The 17,888-nt window shown below is 36.5% G+C and overlaps 4 protein-coding genes across 4 annotated transcripts; 2 read left to right on the forward strand and 2 right to left on the reverse strand.

Moving 5' to 3' along the window:
• Positions 1-2,700: 2,700 nt before the first annotated feature.
• Positions 2,701-5,502, forward strand: LOC18029769 (terpenoid synthase 26). The gene is made up of 7 exons (XM_024149603.1): positions 2,701-2,997; positions 3,077-3,353; positions 3,438-3,816; positions 4,062-4,283; positions 4,380-4,521; positions 4,721-4,969; positions 5,087-5,502. The coding sequence occupies exons 1-7, from the start codon at positions 2,737-2,739 to the stop codon at positions 5,378-5,380; spliced, it is 1,824 nt and encodes a 607-aa protein (XP_024005371.1). The 5' UTR covers positions 2,701-2,736; the 3' UTR covers positions 5,381-5,502.
• Positions 5,503-6,063: 561 nt separating this feature from the next.
• On the forward strand, positions 6,064-7,290 carry LOC18029770. The gene has a single exon (XM_006413830.1). The coding sequence runs from the start codon at positions 6,064-6,066 to the stop codon at positions 7,288-7,290; it is 1,227 nt and encodes a 408-aa protein (XP_006413893.1).
• Positions 7,291-9,015: 1,725 nt separating this feature from the next.
• On the reverse strand, positions 9,016-11,465 carry LOC18029771 (galactan beta-1,4-galactosyltransferase GALS3). Its single transcript, XM_006413831.2, has 2 exons — positions 10,129-11,465; positions 9,016-9,597 (listed from the first exon to the last, which is right to left on the reverse strand). Exons 1-2 carry the CDS (start codon positions 11,298-11,300, stop codon positions 9,252-9,254), a joined length of 1,518 nt encoding a protein of 505 aa, XP_006413894.1. The 5' UTR covers positions 11,301-11,465; the 3' UTR covers positions 9,016-9,251.
• Positions 11,466-13,753: 2,288 nt separating this feature from the next.
• On the reverse strand, positions 13,754-17,888 carry LOC18029772 (intracellular protein transport protein USO1). The gene is made up of 8 exons (XM_024149896.1): positions 16,953-17,888; positions 16,734-16,861; positions 16,355-16,655; positions 14,826-16,291; positions 14,362-14,734; positions 14,123-14,270; positions 13,949-14,045; positions 13,754-13,871 (listed from the first exon to the last, which is right to left on the reverse strand). The coding sequence occupies exons 1-8, from the start codon at positions 17,886-17,888 to the stop codon at positions 13,754-13,756; spliced, it is 3,567 nt and encodes a 1,188-aa protein (XP_024005664.1).

Consider the following 17,888-nt stretch of genomic DNA (forward strand, 5'->3'; position numbering starts at 1 on the left):
GTGGCAAAAATACCTTATATTCGTGCATGCATGACATATATTCCTTTCATTTGTTCATGTCACCGTATATTACGTCCCTTTTTGGTTGTGTGGTCAGAAGTGCATTTGTTTTTATTGGGATGTGGGTGCTAATTTTGTTTTAATTAAAAAACCACGACTTTATGAGCTTTTAGCCCGAGGCTGGTAAGTAACGGTCCATTATCATACAGAAAGTTGATGGGGGCCATTGTGTAATGAATCATGCTTTACTTTACTAATTATATACTAGGAATTAACTTGCCATTGTGTAATGAATCATGCTTTACTTTACTAATTATATACTAGGAATTAATTTGCATATTATGCGGGGTAATATTTTTTTAATTATCTTTAAATTTAATTTAATTTTTTTGTTAAATTAAATTGGTGACAAAAGTTTTACCAAAAAATATAAATAAATAAAATTAGTGACAATTAGATAACAATACCTATATAAATATCACACGACCGATATTTACTTGTATATATTATTATACGGTTTAATTATTAGTAGCTTTTTTAAATATGAAAGTGATATGATATTAATATATATATATATACACTTATATACATACCAACATGGATTAAAATCTAATATATATATATATATTCATAAAATAAAAATTTAATTGTGAATATTTTATTAAAGATCAAACTATCATTTTTAGTGAATAACTTATATAATATGTGTTAACAATGATTATATATAGGATTGTCAAAATGGAAAAACCCGTCTACTTAATATATTTTCACAATTTACTAAACTATTTTTTGGCCAACCCGTTAAAAAAAATATAATTTAAATTTTGAAAACATAATTTCATTTTTTATATAAATAATTGAACTGATTTTCGAAAACGATACTAAATAATAATGAAAATACAAATGAAAAATATTGCAAAAGTTTAAATTTATTTTTTTCATATATATGGATTAATTATTATTAAAAATAATAGAATATATTTTAATATTTTAATAAGTAAAGAAACTAAATATACTTTTGATTTATATCCATATATTTAATTGAGCTTTTTATATTTATAAAGTTTGTTTAAGTAATATCTTCTAAGTAAAGGTTTATTTATGTAATATCTTATAAATAAATATTTATTTATGTAAAATATTCTGTAATATCTTATAAATAAAAGTTTATTTATGAAATGTTTACTCAAATAATAATATAGAGATAATAATATAGAGATATTGAGTCCAGGCAGTGAGCGGCTTATTATATAGTGGTTTCTATTTTCCAATGGTTAAAGAACATAGTACGTACTAACAACTAAATTGCTGACAAATAAATAATGATTTTAATTATTATGTGATATTACCATTATCATGCAAAAGGTTCATGGTTAATAGGGCTGGAACGGAGCTGGATATCCGGACTTTTCAAAGTATCCGGATTCGGCTCCGGATTTGACGGATAATCAATTTTATTATCCGGATCCGGATCCGAAAACTCCGGATATCCGGAGACCGAATATCCGGTTTGAACCGAAGATTTACGGATATCCGACCGGATATCCGGTTTCGTTGATTTAAAAAAAAAACTTCAATTTTTAAAATTATAATGAGATAACATATATAATTAAAATGTATCATTATAGCAAAAATTACAAATACCAAAAATTTAAAAGCATTCAAGTAACATTCAAATAGCACAAAGTTTAAAAGTTTACATAGCAAAAGAGAAAATAGTAATAGAAGTTAATTTATCTTCATATCCTTGTGTTAACTATTTTCATGGTATTCTCTCACAATCTGAAATAGAAAATTATCATGCAATATCAATTTCAATCATGTGTAAAAGAGTTAAACCAAAAACAATTTTCAAACATAATTAAAACAAAAAATTAAATGCATATCCAAAGATTTCAAAATTTTCAAAATCTTAATAAACGGATAACGGATAACGGATATCCGATTTTAAAATTTTCTATTATCCGGATCCGTATCCGAAATAACCGAATACTTAATTTAACTATCCGGATCCGGATCCGAACTACACGAATATCCAGTTTTTACGGATCGGATAGGACCGGATACCGGATCGGATAGGACCGGATACCGGATCGGATAGTGGATACCAAATAATAATTCCAGCCCTAATGGTTACCACTTATAACATGATATATAATCAATAAATGGGATGTGGGTGCTATGCGACGTACCTAATTCACAGACATTGTAAGTGAGCGGTTTAAGGTTTCTATAGAGAGTGGTTAATAGTGAAAAGAAAATAGTACTAACATAAAATGCTAATGATTTTCTTTTTGCACATGAATATATAATAGAAAATTAGTGATATATATATCGACATATATGAATTAGCAAAACTATTAAAGTTTTATTCATATACATACATATAATATGATATCTAATCAATAATGGGATGTGGGTGCTATGTGACATACCTAATTCATATACATACAATTTTATTTTATTTTTAACTTTTAAAATTGTTTTACATATCTATCTATATATTTATTTATTTGCTTATGTGTCGACTCCACAACGAATTTCAGAATATTTTGCTTACGTGTCAGTTCTATAATGAATTTCAGCTGCAAAACTATTTTTTAACTCTATTTTTTTATTATATGTTATTTTTTTTTATATACGTGAGAATTTTTTTCTTAAAAACAAAACCACGCAGGTGAACCAGAATACCGTGCCTATAAATTTGATGATAAAAATGGATTCCATTCCATATCAATGTTAGTGAACATGGAATCCATAGCAGTTTTGGAACATGGATCTCAACTCTTTGTTCCTTCTCCTAACAACATGTTTGTTTCAGTAGGCAAACTCTCTTGCTTTCCGCTGACGTCACTTCCAACTAAGCCTCGAAAGTTTGTTCGTTTGAAGGCAACTAATACCCTGACTTGTGATGATCAAGAGAGCCTTCGCACGTTCAAGAAATTGCTACCTTCTCCATGGACTGATCACTTCCACTCTGTTTCTGTCGATGTCTCGGTAAGTCCATATTTATATAGCTGGTGTATTATATATATATTAGAGAAGGTTAACGCATGTGTACATGTTTTACTTTTAGGAAATGGATGCGCTTAGGAAAGAAATCGATGTACTAAAGCCGAAAGTGAAGAACAAACTCATGTCTTCCCATGGGATCGACTCGACCAAGAAGAGAATCCTTATGATATATTTGTTGGTGAGCCTTGGTGTTGCACATCACTTTGAGGACGAGATCGATGAGACTCTAAAAGAAGGTTTTGAAAAGATGGAGGAGATGATGGATGATGAAGATGATTTGTACACAGTTTCCATCATGTTCTGGGTTATCAGGACATACAATCACTACATATCTTCCAGTAAGTGATCATAATTCACGTTTGTAAAAGTTTATGTTATCTCTAATTTATCTGTATAACAAGTCGGTCCGTTTTGGTCAATAGATATCTTTACAAGATTCAAAGGAGACAACGGAAACTTCAAAGAATCGCTTAAAGGGGATGCCAAGGGCATCTTGAGCTTGTATGAAGCTGCGCACTTGCGGACAACGAAGGATTGTATACTGGACGAAGCATTGAGCTTTGCATCAAACCATTTGGAGTCATTAGCTGCAAGTGGGACGTGCCCGCCTCATCTCTCTATGCGTATACAAAATGCTCTCACTCTATCTCAGCGTTGGAACATGGAGATGGTAGCCGCTCTGGAATATATAACTTCCTACGAACAAGAAAAAGATCATGACGGAATGCTACTGAAGTTTGCTAAGCTCAGTTTCAAGTTAGTCCAGCTCCAGTACCTTCAAGATCTTAAAATCATTACAAAGTACGTAATCTCCTTATTTACTAGTATTTCTAGGGTTTCACTTACAATCCTTCTAAGGAAGTTATTCCAACCACGTACATTTCCTTTTTTTCGACAAGAACTAATTATCTTAACTTGAAGAAACATATTCAGAATGCAATTTTTGGGTTAATCAAAAATTAAAGGTGGTTAAACACTTTCTAAAAAAGAAAATATTATTTGGTGACGCTTTCTTAGCTAACATATCTATATCTTTGGGTCCAAAGATGGTACAAGGAGCAAGAGTTTGCATCTAAGTTCCCACCTTACTTCAGAGACAGAATCGTGGAAAATTATTTCTTTGTGCTAGCGGTGTTCTTCCAGCCACAACTTTCACGTGCAAGGATTATGTGTACTCAGCTCTTTACCATTTTGGAGATTATAGACGACACATTCGACAGATATGCTTCTCTTCCTGAGGCTAAAAGCCTCGCAAAATGCCTGGAAAGGTACACTCTATATGTATTGAAATTCCACATAAACAGTAATCATGATGGTGATAATTAACCACCATGATGATGAGTAATTATGATGATGATGTACAGGTGGGCTCCCGATCATGCCATGGATAAACAACCTGATTATCTGAAATTAATGTTGAACTTTATATTGGATACTTTCGAAGGTTTTGAAAGAGAGCTTAGGGCAGAAGGAGAAACTGACAGTGTGAAAGCCACTATAGAAGAGGTAACCTATTAAATTCTTATATTGTAAGTATGATAAGTTAAGGGTAATGTATAGCTTTGGAATATTTATTAAATGAAATGAGCTCTCTGGATTGATAGTTTTTTAAGTGAAAAAAATCATGGGCATTTCACTATTTCAAAATGATTTTGAAAACCAACATTTTGTAGTCGTAACGGTTTCAGATTTTTTGAGCTTGCAGTTCAAGATACTAGTAAAATCCGAATATATTTTTGCAAAATGGGCACACGCGGTTCACGTGCCTAGCTTTGAGGAGTACATGGAGGTTGGTACGGTGGAGAACGCGTCGCATGCGGCTTTAGCATGTTATATAATGTGTCTAGGAAAGATGGCTACGAAGGAAGATTACGAGTGGCTAAAATCCAGACCAACACTCGCCATGTCTTTATCCATCAAATTGCGTCTTGTGAATGACATAACCGGTTTCGAGGTAAGAATATGGATAATTTATATCTCCACAACTCGGATATATGCTTTGTTCTATCTTACAAAATTACACAAACATAATTGATTACATTTGTTTTTTTGATAAAAATTGTTTGACTAGGATGACATGGGTAGGGGATATGTCATGAATGCGGTCAACTGTTATATGAAGCAATATGGAGTTACGAAACAAGAAGCTGTTAGGGATCTTCTTAAAATGGTTGCAGATGCGGATAAGGCAATCAATGAAGAATTCTTGACGACGGTTAATGTGTCACGTTTGTTTCTCAACGCAGCAAAGGGTTATGCAAAAATGATCAGCATCTGCTACAATGGATATGAAGGATTCACCCATCCCGAAGTAAAAATTAACGAGTATATGACTTCGTTGCTTGTCGATCAGATCCGTCTTTGAAGACTGACTTCAGAACATGTTTAAGCCTGTAGCGCCATGTCTTTGGTTTCTTCGGTCTACCGTCTACTTAGACCGAACGTCCTTAGAATCAACAAGAAGCTTTTAATATATGTTTTTGTGTGTTTGAATAAGTAAAAAATGCTATACAAATGTTACCAGATTCAACCTTAACAAACAAACAAAAAAGAAACCGGTAACGGTTCAAATCCCTTGCTAATCAAATTTGGTCTTGTTTCTCACCGTCCGTCTATTTTGAGAGGTAATATATAAGCAACTAAAATATATAAGCTGAAGATAATTGTCCTCATGATTAGTGCCTTTGTTCCTTATCTTAATGACTTATGATGCAAGTAACCACTCTCCAAACAGTTTGCTAACATTAGAACTAGGTAGGTCGTGCAGGCAAATCTATCTGTTTGATCCTGTCTTAATATTTGGCATGGTTTCATGTCAACGATATTGGAATATTTTAACCGATATATTTTTTCCTTTTTAGAGAAGATGGAGTCAACAACACTTTGGGTTATATTATATTATATTATACGTGCGAGTCATGACTAAACTAGTCACCGACGTGCAACCCATCCTGCTCCGTATTTAAGTATCAATCAATCTGTTTTAGCCTTTTGGCCAATATTGTCTTTTTCAAATTCATCCTCTCAGGCCAAACGATCATAAGAAAAATGGCGGCAGAGGTTCTCAGCTTCAGGGACGATAGTAGCCAAGAGGATTGGCATGACTTCGAGGTTCTGGGCCGAGGAGACGAGCCCAAGATTCTGATCAAGAAGACGAGTATGCAATCCGAATCCGAGAGACAAATCTCGGTTGATCCGAAATCGCTATTGTCAAGATCAAACTCGAGCTTCGACATGATAATCTCACGTCCGAGAGACATCAACGACGACATGGTATTGTCCCCTCAGCCGTTGGATCATCAAATGACGAAGACCAAGTTTATGAGCTGTAGCCTCCCAAACTCAGCAGCCACGTCACCAAGACATAGCTCTTCGAGTCGTAATTGGAAAGACAGAACCACGGAGCAAGTTCTTGACCTAATGCTCGTTCAAGACGCTGCCGCTGCGTTTCGAAGAAGCAAATCTTGCGGCGAAGGACGTGCTTTCACGCCTTCTCTCGATTTCGACATGCTATTGCACAAATCAAGTCAAACACATCATCATAATCATAATCATCATCATCATCATCATCATCATCATCAGCATGGATTCTCTTCTTCTTCAAACGCCAAGAGTCTATCTAACAAGAGTAGTGGAAACAACTCTTTCTTCTCAAAAACAGAGTCTAGCAAAAGCAACAGAAGCAATATCAATACAGCGAACTCGAAAAGCATAAGTTCATTCGAAGACGGATTCAAATGCAGCGCCTTGTGTCTATACTTACCAGGTTTCGGCAAAGGAAAACCAGTGAGATCATCTCGCAAAGGAGATTCCTCGTTCACTAGAACCACGACAATGACTTCTACACAATCTATGGCAAGAACCGTTTCCATTAGAGACACTACGGTGCTCTCGGCTCGAGCGTCGCTAGAGCGGTTCGAGTGTGGTTCTTGGACCTCCTCGGCTATGATTTACGACGACAATGCGGATCTTGGTGGTCATTTTTTCGATTTGCCATCGGAATTGATCAAAGGTGGTCAAGGAGGGAACGATCAAGATGATCCTGTTTCAGCTGCTTTCGTGTTCGACAAGGAACCTAATTTGGAGAAAGAAATCAAAGGGGTTTTGAAGACTTCTGGTTCGAAATCAAGAAGATCTATGGAGTCGCCACGTCACGTTCGGTTCTCAACTTCGTCGCCGGTTTCTTATCCGACGTCTCCGACTCATTCAATCACGCCGCGTTTGTTACAAGCCACCGAAGATTTCAGTAGTTTCTTGGAAGCTCAAGCCGTGTGAATAATTAATTAATGGGTGGGTTTAGCTATTCTTTTTTTTCTTTTTTTTAAACGAATGAAATTAACTAATTTTTTTTACATTTTCTTGCTGAAATTAGCAATTCCCATTCCAAAGTATTAAAAAATTTCCATTGTATAGAAACGAATACACAAGAGGAAATTAAAAGTGAATTGAATAACCTTTAACAAAAAAAAAAAGTGAAAGGATCTTAATTATTTTACTCTTATTTATCTATGGGATGGAAACCTGCAATTTCCAATATTATTCTTTAAGCCATGAACAGCACAAAGACAGACAAGTGGTTATGACTTATGACTTATGACATCCTGCTGGATTTTTAGGATTGAAAAATTTGATAAAAAAAATACGACTTGACATTAGATAAATTCATTTAATTTTTAATTAATGGAGTATGTAATAAATTTTGTACCGTTTATATAATTTTTAGAAACAAACATATATTACGTTTGATTTACAGTTTTTGAATAAAATTTTTGCAACATTGGGTTGCATCACTTTAACCGTAAAGACCACATCAACCACATTTAATTTGCAGTGACTGAAATAGTCTAAAATAGACAGCATTTCTTCAACAAACCTCCGTAACCATTCCAAATCTTATCTTATATGAACCGACAGCAAAATTGCTATGTAAGATGTACTGAACACTTTATGGGGTTGAATCTTAGAGGAACCTTTTTTTCACATCAAGGAACCTTTTTTTATTGGAGTAAATAAACTCTGTGTTATCAGAGAATATTGCAGCTACAGAGATCATGCAGCCTCGGCCACTTTGTATTAATAATCTCGGTCAATATTAAATGTATAGCAAACAGACCATCAAACATTAAATTGGACCAATGTTTTGACGTGATACATGGCATACATATATATGCACACGTATACAGTGTACATTGTATTCATAACCCGTACGTTACCATCAATAGTTACTACATTTTGTTTCAGGGAAAAAAAAAACAGAAATGTTTTGAAAATATTGATGTAGAAATCAGGAAATGGTAGGGTTCTTGAATGTGATATAATTAGCTTACATGATGCTTTTGTGACCGTACCGTCGGTGAGCATCCTTAATCCATCAAATCCTAAAATCCTGTAATATTTGTTGGTGTTTTCTATATATATATATATATATATATATGGTTAAGTTTGAACTCGCATCTAAATTTATTTCATCAACGTTTCCATGGTTCCAAACACCAAAAGTCAAATTTTATATATTTAGTAATCAATATTAGCCTTTTGCATGTCATGATGGAAATACATATATCTACCTAACAAGTAACAATTAAAATTAAACAAAAGCAATGACGATGTAAATCTATTTCAAAGTGAATCGTTAAGAAAATGATTGTGTAGGTCCAGACGTAAATCTCTGTGATTTTTTTTTTACACCGCATATATAAGCAAAAGAAGAAAAAAAAAACAAAATTAATTTAGGAAAATATATAGTCATATGGTAATGGAACACTTGTAATCTAGTGCAACCAACGACCACTTTCTAGCCTACTTGCGAGATTTAACAACCACGAAACGATGGGTCCCATATGTTCCTTCTACGTAGGACCTACACGTTTAGGCCCATTCGGTGGTCGTCAAGAAAAGGCGTAAACGCACGTTCCTGACCTCCAAAAAAGCAAAAGCTATCTTCTTTTGTCGTTAATTAATACAAGTATACAACAAACTAGATTAAACCAAAAATATTAATTACCGCAATTATTCCCACTAGTTTATATACTTTAAAAGAGACCTTAAATCTCTAATCCATACAGAATATATGCCAATAGTTTATGAACCCATACCCAAACGATGATACAAATAAAAGAATACCCCAAAAGACAAACAATAAAGTAAAAACACCTGCCCCAATATTTGATAACTTCTAATTTCTTTCTAAAAGAGGAAATACATTCACTATCTTCATTTCTTCCTATATACTAGTCTCATTGCCGAGTCCGAAGCAGCCGGTCACCGATCGTTCTCATCTCGAACGTCTTCACGGCGAGGCCAACGTCGCGGATCGTAGTGTCGAGCACGTAAGGATTGTTCTCGAAAACAACTCTAGAATCATTGAAAAGGTTACGGCAAGGCTCACGTCGCTGAGATATCGAGCCGTGGTAATGGAAGTAACGGATTTTGCTCTCGGCCTTGTGGTATGTTTTCCCTTGCAGGTTCTGAGACATGTGGACTCCCGTCGCGAATACATTACTCGGCTGGACCGCGTACTTACGGTCTCGTCTTGGAACTTTCTTGACGTCTCTATATGCCAGTTTCTCAAATCCCCATTTCCTGGTCAACATTAAAGGAGAAAGCATTTTAGAGATCAAATCAGTCTCAGTCCCTGACATATAGAGGCTTAGCCAAAAGAACATACCAAACTATAATTTGAGGAATCCTAAGCACGTATTAAAATTGACATTTTTATAATTTGAGGAATCAGAATTTAGAATAATTGAAACATTTATCACACACTCAAATCATGTGATGTGAAAGAGAAGCAAAGATCTGGACCGACATGGGAGACTAATACGGAATGCGCAAAGACTTTTGCAGGCCAAGTGTTGACAGAATCAGATGCTTTGTTGTTGTATATTATTATATATTCCAAAAAAGCCAATCAAGAAACTTGTGATTATATTCTAAGTTACTCAACACATGGGTTTTGGTTAAAGTTCAATCATTAAAAATTCGACAAAGTCACGAGGGAAAAGAAAAAATAAACCAGATTAACAACCTAACCACGGTTTCTTGTTAGCAATAATCTAATTAATTCACGGACACATTAATTAACCTTAAATATTACGAGATTAAGGTTCTTACCTGTATGTTCTTGCCGGACCATCACCGGAGTAACAGAGCTTGCTACTCATAGGCATCTGCTCAATAGTAAACTGAGAATATTCCTCCAAAGATTCCATAACCGACGAGATCGAGTTATTGGCCGGAACATAGATAAACTCATCGACGTCGAAGAAGAAAATCCACTTGGCCGAGAATCTATACCTATGCAAGCAATCATTCACAACCATGAACTGATTATGATAATACCCATCGAACCTCTCCTGGTCTCTGATATCGTGCACCGTCACGTGCCCGAGCTCAATCCACGGCCGTAAAACCTCGAACACTTCCTCGTGAATCCCTCCGGCGTCGTGAAGCACGAAATGCGACCGTTCGCCGAAGAATCTCACGTGGTAAGCGATCCACTCTCTCACTCTCTGAGGACTCAAGTTTCCGTACAGAGACGAGCCGCAATAGAGGTAATCGTACTTTTTGCGACGAGATTTGGAGCTGTAGAGCTCGAAATCGACGGAGTTTGGGGATTCCGACAGGACCGGGATCGAGTCGGTGAGGTTTCGGTCTGGATCTCCGGTGGTTGCGTGGAGGATGAGGTTTCCGCCGGAGTTTTCGGGGTTAACGGCGGAGATTGAAGAGAAAGTGCAGTTGACGACGACGGTGGTGTAGATCCGTCCGTATCCCCAATCGGTTAGGATTTTAAACCCGTCTGTGGAAATCGGGTCGTGAGTCGGGTCGAGAGGGACCCACTCGCATCGGTACGAAGGATGGCCGTACACGTGGAGGGGTTTCGACGATAGGCCGATGACGGCGAAAGAGTTAACGCCGCCTCTGTAAGCGCTCATCGAGACGAAGTTGTAAGCTGCAGAGCCGTAGCCAGTAAACGACCGTTTGATAACGCCGTTATCCAAAACTCGATCTGTTTCCGTCGTGTTTTCCGGTGACTGTTCCACGGCGGTGGATGTAGTGGTGTTGACGGGAACGGCGGCGGAGGAGGAGAAGCGTGAGATGCAGAAGCGGAAATCGGAGGCGGAGAGAGAGAATGAAGAAGGTATGAAAGGTAAGAGAGTGGCTAAAGTGAAGATAACGAGTAACGCCATGAAAATGAGCTTGAGCTCGGTGGAGAAGTTCCATATGACGCCGACGAGGAGCTTCTTCTCCTTAACAGGGATTTGCTCTTTCTCTTTAGTGACCATGGCGGTTGAATCTTCTCTTCTTCAGTGCTGGATCTGAGTCTCTCGAATCAGAGAAGAGGATGAAAAAAAAGGAAGAAGAAGAAGGTGATAGATTCTTTCTCCCAATGTCTCTCTCTCTATCAACGAGTCGGCGAGTCGAGTCGCTTTCTAATTCTACACCTGTTCTTGTTTGTCTTGTTACCTGCGGCTGCGTTTATATTTTAATGTTTTTTAAAAACAAATTCGGGAATATGTAAATTTCTTTGATATTTCCCGAATTTGCTATTTTTTATTTTAGGAAGGGGTGTTAATTTCCTTTTCCAATCTTCGTATTTTTGTAACAGAGAAGGGCTAATGAAAACAACTTATGAACATCACTACTAAAATAAAATTAGACAAAACACTGAATCTATCATTAGAGCAGCAAAACATTCCTATGCAGAGACAGTTTTTTAGCAGTTAGTTTTTATATTTATTTTTTTCGTTTAGCAAAGCGTCTCTTTTTAAATCAGATTTCTCCGTTTAGCTCGATCGAATTATTTTTATATATAATAGTATAGAGATCTATATATATTTAGAAGGTTTTTTTACTACATTATTTGTATTTCCAATAAAGACATTTGTAATCTCTGCGAATGATCCTATTTCTTATTTCTGTATTACTTTGACTTGCAGACGTCACAAAGGAAACCGTATAGTGAAGGGAAGGGAAGGTCAAAAAAAGGATATTGAGAATGTGTTTCGTAATAATTATTTTTTCTTCTATTGGTCAGAAGAAAAGAAAAAAAAAGGAAAGACAGATTGAACAATTATGCTACTATTGGATTGAGTACAAATTAAAAAGATAAATGACTACCAACTATAGATTCCCATGTGTTGTATTATATAACTGTGAAATCAAAATCAAAATGGTTCATGATAATTAATAATGCGTCTGGAAACAATTACTACTATTGCTTAACATTGGACATGTGCTAAACGCCAAAGTCATAATTTTCTATTTTCAACTGCCAAAATCATCGATTAACAACAAAAGTATTTTATATCCAACAAACAATACAAAATGCTACTGGTATACTGTATACAGCATTCTCAAATGAGTTGTATCGTTTTTGTCGTTTTAAATTACCACTATTTTATAGTTTTGGTTTTACCGGTTGGAGTTTCTTAATCCCTAATTTTTTTTTGAAGAAATAGTTCGAACTTTTGAAGGTGATAGAAATTTCGTACAAGAAAAATGAATTACGACGACTTTGTCTTACCATATAGTGTATTTTGTAAAGTTTGCAGTATCGCCGTTTCGTTATAGGATTCCAACATCTGTGGGAGACGTGGCGCTCTTTCCAGAACCCACCTGTCCGTTTCGCCAACGTGTCTTTATTGCTTGGCTTCCCTCCAACGTTTCCAATTGCCTTTTCCTTCATTTTCCTTTATTGTTTTTTTTAACATCTGATTTTTTGGCTTCTCGTTCATTTATTTTAACCGGAAAAGAGAGAAAAAAAAAAAGAACTTTCCGAAGCTCAGAAAACGGTCAACAATAATTTTGTTTAATTTTTCAGCAACAATAATTTTCTTACATCCCCAAAGACAACTTGTTTTTTTTTTTTAATATTTCCAAAGACAACGAATTTTTTTTTTTAATATCTCCAAAGACAACGAGTTTTTTTTTTAATATCTCCAAAAACTCATTACTATTCTCTTTCATTTACTCTTAGTTTTTGTTCAATAAGTTGATTCCATCCATATTCATATCAATATCGGTTTAACATTCTTAATAACATTCATTAATTATATATATATATATATATTAGTTTTTTTTATATTTTTTTGATAATCAATTAGCTTTCAAAATTTCTTATATACTATTTATTTTGGCTATGGTGAAATTAAGTATTGTTACAATTTTAAAAAAATTTAAACATAAATTGTTCATGTGCATCCTGTAAATTGCAAGGACAAGTGAAACTCCAGCTCGGATCCGTGTTGATGCCTTGCGCTTCCAGATGACATATCACTCCTAATTTCTAACATGTCTTCCATTAATATCTCTTATATCATAATTAAGAGTCCTCATATCCTACTATTTTTAGTCTAAAGTATAAAATTGGGTTTAAGATAATCTGCACGATATCTAATCTTTCATTTACTACCTAACTCATTAGAGATTTATTTTTAACAACCTAATATGACCAGTTGATGCGTACTGGTTAAATTGGCCTAAAAAATTATAAAGAAGAAACTACCTTTGAGTTTTATATTTTAAATTATGGCCGTGTGCAATGCAAAGTATTGGCGAATTATTCCACGCACAAGCCATATGATGAATAAGTGTTGGAACTATTTTGTAACAACCTCAATATGGCAAACACATGAAGGCAACAAAAAGGGTGTTTATTTGTAAGTATATTCAGATGTGTCAGAGTCACATTCCAAATCAATGGAGAAGTTATAATATTTGTTTGGGTTCATGAATCCTAAGAATCAAGAAAAGCTCTCACAACGTCGACGATTGGAGCCATACAAATCGGACATTTCTTACTGCTCCATTGCAATTCATGAGCACATTTCAGACACGTGCACATATGTCCGCACCTGCAGAGACAATCAAGACCGCTGGTTACTATTTTAGCGTTTGCGATTTGAAATCCAGATCTAGCAAACGCACTTACCTATAAAGGAGCGAGTCAACAGGCATCTCTAAGCAAACGCAACACTTTCGTTTCAGTGGATCTTTCTTTGTATCTACTCGTTGTTCTCCGGATGACCCTAAAAGATTATTCATTAGCTTTGATTTCTTGAAATGAAATTTTTTATAACGTTAATGTGATGATAATAAAACTAACCAGAACGAGAAAGATCTTGCGTTACAGATTTCTGGAAATGAAGTTGCATATCAACGCAGGATTTAACCGTATTTCGTAGCTCGAGCATTTCTCGTTGAAGCTTCTCCATTTGTACCTTGAGATCACTGATCATCTGCATTTCCTGTGTCTGTTAAGTGTAAGATCTTAGTTTACTTCACCAACACGTAACCTAACTTGTCCGGGAAAATAAGAGCAAGAACAATATTGCCTAAACTCACAGATTGATCTGTCTGGACTGAAGGTTCAGGAAGAGACAAAGACGTTGTCGGTTCGTAATCCTTGTCGATGTCTTGGTCCCTGAAACTCCACGACATCAACAACGTACTACTTCTTGCTGATGATTGGCTGCAACCGTCACTAGCAGCCTCAAGATTTGTCTTCTCTGGTTCTTCCTCTGTTTCCTTATCTTCTTGGTTCCTTGCTGAACACTCTTCAACCCACTCTTCTTCTTCTTCTTCTTCATCGTCATCATCATCATCATATTCCTGTTTTTGATTGATTGGTACGCCTAAATGGCTTTGCACACGAGTAATCATCAAATTGTCGATCTTTTGTCGCAAATCACTCGTCAAAAAGTTGGAAACTGTTCGGCTGCGCAGCGATAAGCAAATAACATTACAATCTCAATTAGTTAAGGTGAATATCTTTTAGAGGATTTTGATGAGTGATCATAGATATATACCTCTCAATGAGATTGCAAATATCTTTCTTCTCTGATTCAGTGTTGAGAACCTCAAGATACCTTTCTTTCCTTAATTCTTCCCAGTAACTTCTAGGCCGCGATATATCGTTAATCCAGTCATATGAATTCTCTCCATTGTAATGATCATAATCTCCATATTCTTCTTCTTCTAGGTCTTCCATTTCATCTTCATCCCAATCATTTACAAACTCCATTGCTGTTTCTTCCACTTTGTGTTCTTCCTTCTTGGTTTCTTCATCCTCTAAGTCTTTAGTGCCGTTTCCGTCATTTGAATTTGGCAGAATCGACATTTCTTCATCCTGCTGTAAGGAATTCTTATCTGTAGTCCTCTCTCTAGAGGCGTCACTTGCAGATTCTTCTTCTGTTCTAGTAGACTTAGCTTCTGGTTTTCGCAGAATCGACATTTCTCCACTGTGTTGTGAAGAGTCAATCTCTTTAGCTCTCTCTCGGGAGATGTGACTCACAGTTTCTTCTGCTGGTAAAACGTCTTGAGGATTCACGCATTTCACCTCAACAATATCTTTTTGGGACTTAGCTTCTACAGAACCAAAATCTTCCTCTTTCTTTCTTCTTTCTTTCTCTTCAGTCTCACACTGCGTAGAGAGTTCTCTACTACTACTCTGTTTTGTATCCATCATTTCATTGTTTTCAACTACTTTCTCCACTGTTTCCTTTGAAGTAGTTATGCTTCTCTCTGCTGTTTCGACATTAGTAATTCTTCTTGAAGCTTCTTGCAACACTTGATTTGTCTCTGTATTAGCTTTGCCTTCGGTTTTACCTTTTCCTTTCTCCATGAATCTTCTCCTATTCTTTTTCTCCTTGGAGTTCCACAGATTCACCTTCTCAGCTATTCCCATCAAAGTGTTTTCTTCTACGCTTTCCTCAACTTCTCGCTTCTCCCCTCTTCCTTCTCTACTTTCCTTCTCAACAGGTTTCTTTAAACCATTCTTACTGTCTGAAGTTTTACTCAAGTCACTCTTCACGGTTGTTTCCTGCAAAACCTTTTCCTCTGTAGCCGGTTTACGCAAAAAATTATCTGATTTTGAAGTAACTTCTTGAGGACTTCTGTTTCTAACCTCAATCTCTTTGGACTTTGTTTCTACAGAAACACAATCTTCCTTGTTCTTTCCTCTTACTACTTTCTCTCCAAACTCACATCGTGGCGTCATCATTTCCTTTGAAGTAATAATGCTTCTTTCCGCACTTTCGACATCACTGATTCTTCTTGAAGCTTCTTCCAAAATATCCTTCTCAACTCTCACTATATTAGCTTTGCTTTCAGCTTTACCTTTCTCCATCCCTCTTCCCATATTCATTTTCTCCTCTGAGTTCCATAGATTCACCTTCTCAGCTATTCCAACCAAAGCATTCCCTTTTATACTTTCTTTAGGAATAGCTTTCTCCTTCATCTCTTGCTTCTCGCCTCTCCCTTTTGTAGTTTCTTTCTGAATGGTTTCTCCTGCAGAATTCCTTAAACTACTCTTATTCTCTGGACTTTCACTTAAAACAGCTTTCCTTGTAGTTTCCTTCGCGATAGCTTTCTCCTTCGTTTCTCGCTTTTCGCAGCTACCTTGTGCAGTTTCCTTCTGAACAGTTTCTCCTGCAGATTTCCTTAAACCGCTCTTATTCTCTGCATTTTCACTCGAAACAGCTTTCTTGGCGATTTCAACCACAGAATCGCTCTTCTCTATAGCTTCCTTCTTCTCTGTAGCCTTACGAGGATCTTTATCCAAAAGCCGACCCCGAGAAGACACAGAACTAGACGAAGCTCCAGTCTCAGCATTGTCAGAGTTTGTCTTATATTTCTCCCTGCATTTCATTTCATTTCATTACTTTAGCTTCACTAATATCTCCCCAAAAACTGCTAGTAGAAAACATCAAATTTACCTGAGAAGATGCATCACACCAGACCCTCTTGGCGACCGGTTTAAATCAGATCCTGATGATGATGGTCTAGACCGATTTCTATCTTGAATCGCAATGCACCTTTCGTAACATCGAATCCTAAGCGTCGACTACAACAAAACACAAAGCAATAACATTTTTTTAGACCTAACAAACCCTAAAACCTGTCTAGATTAGAGATCAAGAAGCAATTATATATACCTGAATCCGCCCGCGATGCGTGAACTTCGAAACACTATGTCGTTCTGATAAACAAGCCAGTTCCTTTTCTCGATCGCGCGTCATCTGAACCAATAGTTCTGCAAATGCTTGTCTCCCTCTAATCCTTGGGGAACAAGCAACTTGAGGAAAACATCTCGCTTCTGTTGTCTGAGCTTCTTTAGCATTGTCGTTGCTGCTGCTTCCATTGTCGTTATTCGCCATTGTTTCTGAGTCGGTGCTTAGTTTCCGGATAATATCCATAACTCTTACCCCTTCTCTTTCTTTCTCTCCAGAATCTGGAGGTGGAGGAACAATTTGTGAATCACATTCCATCTCTTCTTCTTCTTCTTCCTCTTCATTGTTACCTTCCTCGATGGTTTGAATCAATTCGGATTCCTCGTTGAGAGACTCCGAATTCTCTAAAACGTTTGATCCTGAAGAACTCGTTCTGCTATCGATTTGGGATTGGTTTTGGTTCGAGCTCGGTGGTTGCTGCGTTGTCCTCGCCTCCCATATCTGAACCAGAGAAGAAGCCGCCATGGTTTCGTTTCTCGACGAATTCTTACCGGGTTGACCCGAAATAGGTAAATTCAGATCCGGGTCGGATCCTAGAGAAGACGATGATGGGACTTCTTCTTCGTGCCGAGATTCCTCTGTTTTCGAGAGCCGATGGTCTGAAACAGAGGAAGAATCCGGAACCGTTTTGGTGGAACCATCAACATTCTCACCAGAGACGCTGCAGTTTTCGAGATGATCTCTGACAAAAACATTGAGATTCTTCTCGAAGGCAACGTGTATGTTTCGGACATTGTTGTTGTTGTTGTTCTGGTTCTTCTTTTTGTTGTTGTCTCCTCGGAGGCATCTCTCGTGAGGGCTCAATACGCAATTAAAACTCTGGCATGAGGAAATTTCTACCTCAGAGGACGCCATTTCCAT

The sequence above is a fragment of the Eutrema salsugineum genome, unplaced genomic scaffold (assembly GCF_000478725.1).
Source record: "Eutrema salsugineum unplaced genomic scaffold, Eutsalg1_0 scaffold_1, whole genome shotgun sequence".
Taxonomy (NCBI): Eukaryota; Viridiplantae; Streptophyta; class Magnoliopsida; order Brassicales; family Brassicaceae; genus Eutrema; species Eutrema salsugineum.

Bases quoted from the DNA above. Each gene is read 5' to 3' on its own strand.
- LOC18029771 (XM_006413831.2), bottom strand. From the start codon at position 11,300: ATGGTCACTAAAGAGAAAGAGCAAATCCCTGTTAAGGAGAAGAAGCTC. The intron at 9,598-10,128 runs GTAAGAACCTTA...AATGTTGACCAG, and splicing joins GGTCCGGCAAGAACATACAG to GAAATGGGGATTTGAGAAAC.
- LOC18029772 (XM_024149896.1), bottom strand. From the start codon at position 17,888: ATGGAAATGGCGTCCTCTGAGGTAGAAATTTCCTCATGCCAGAGTTTT. The intron at 14,046-14,122 runs GTTAGTTTTATT...ATAATCTTTTAG, and splicing joins GCAAGATCTTTCTCGTTCTG to GGTCATCCGGAGAACAACGA. The intron at 13,872-13,948 runs GTAAGTGCGTTT...TTGTCTCTGCAG, and splicing joins GTTGACTCGCTCCTTTATAG to GTGCGGACATATGTGCACGT.
- LOC18029770 (XM_006413830.1), top strand. From the start codon at position 6,064: ATGGCGGCAGAGGTTCTCAGCTTCAGGGACGATAGTAGCCAAGAGGAT.
- LOC18029769 (XM_024149603.1), top strand. From the start codon at position 2,737: ATGTTAGTGAACATGGAATCCATAGCAGTTTTGGAACATGGATCTCAA. The intron at 2,998-3,076 runs GTAAGTCCATAT...TTTTACTTTTAG, and splicing joins CTGTTTCTGTCGATGTCTCG to GAAATGGATGCGCTTAGGAA. The intron at 4,284-4,379 runs GTACACTCTATA...GATGATGTACAG, and splicing joins CTCGCAAAATGCCTGGAAAG to GTGGGCTCCCGATCATGCCA.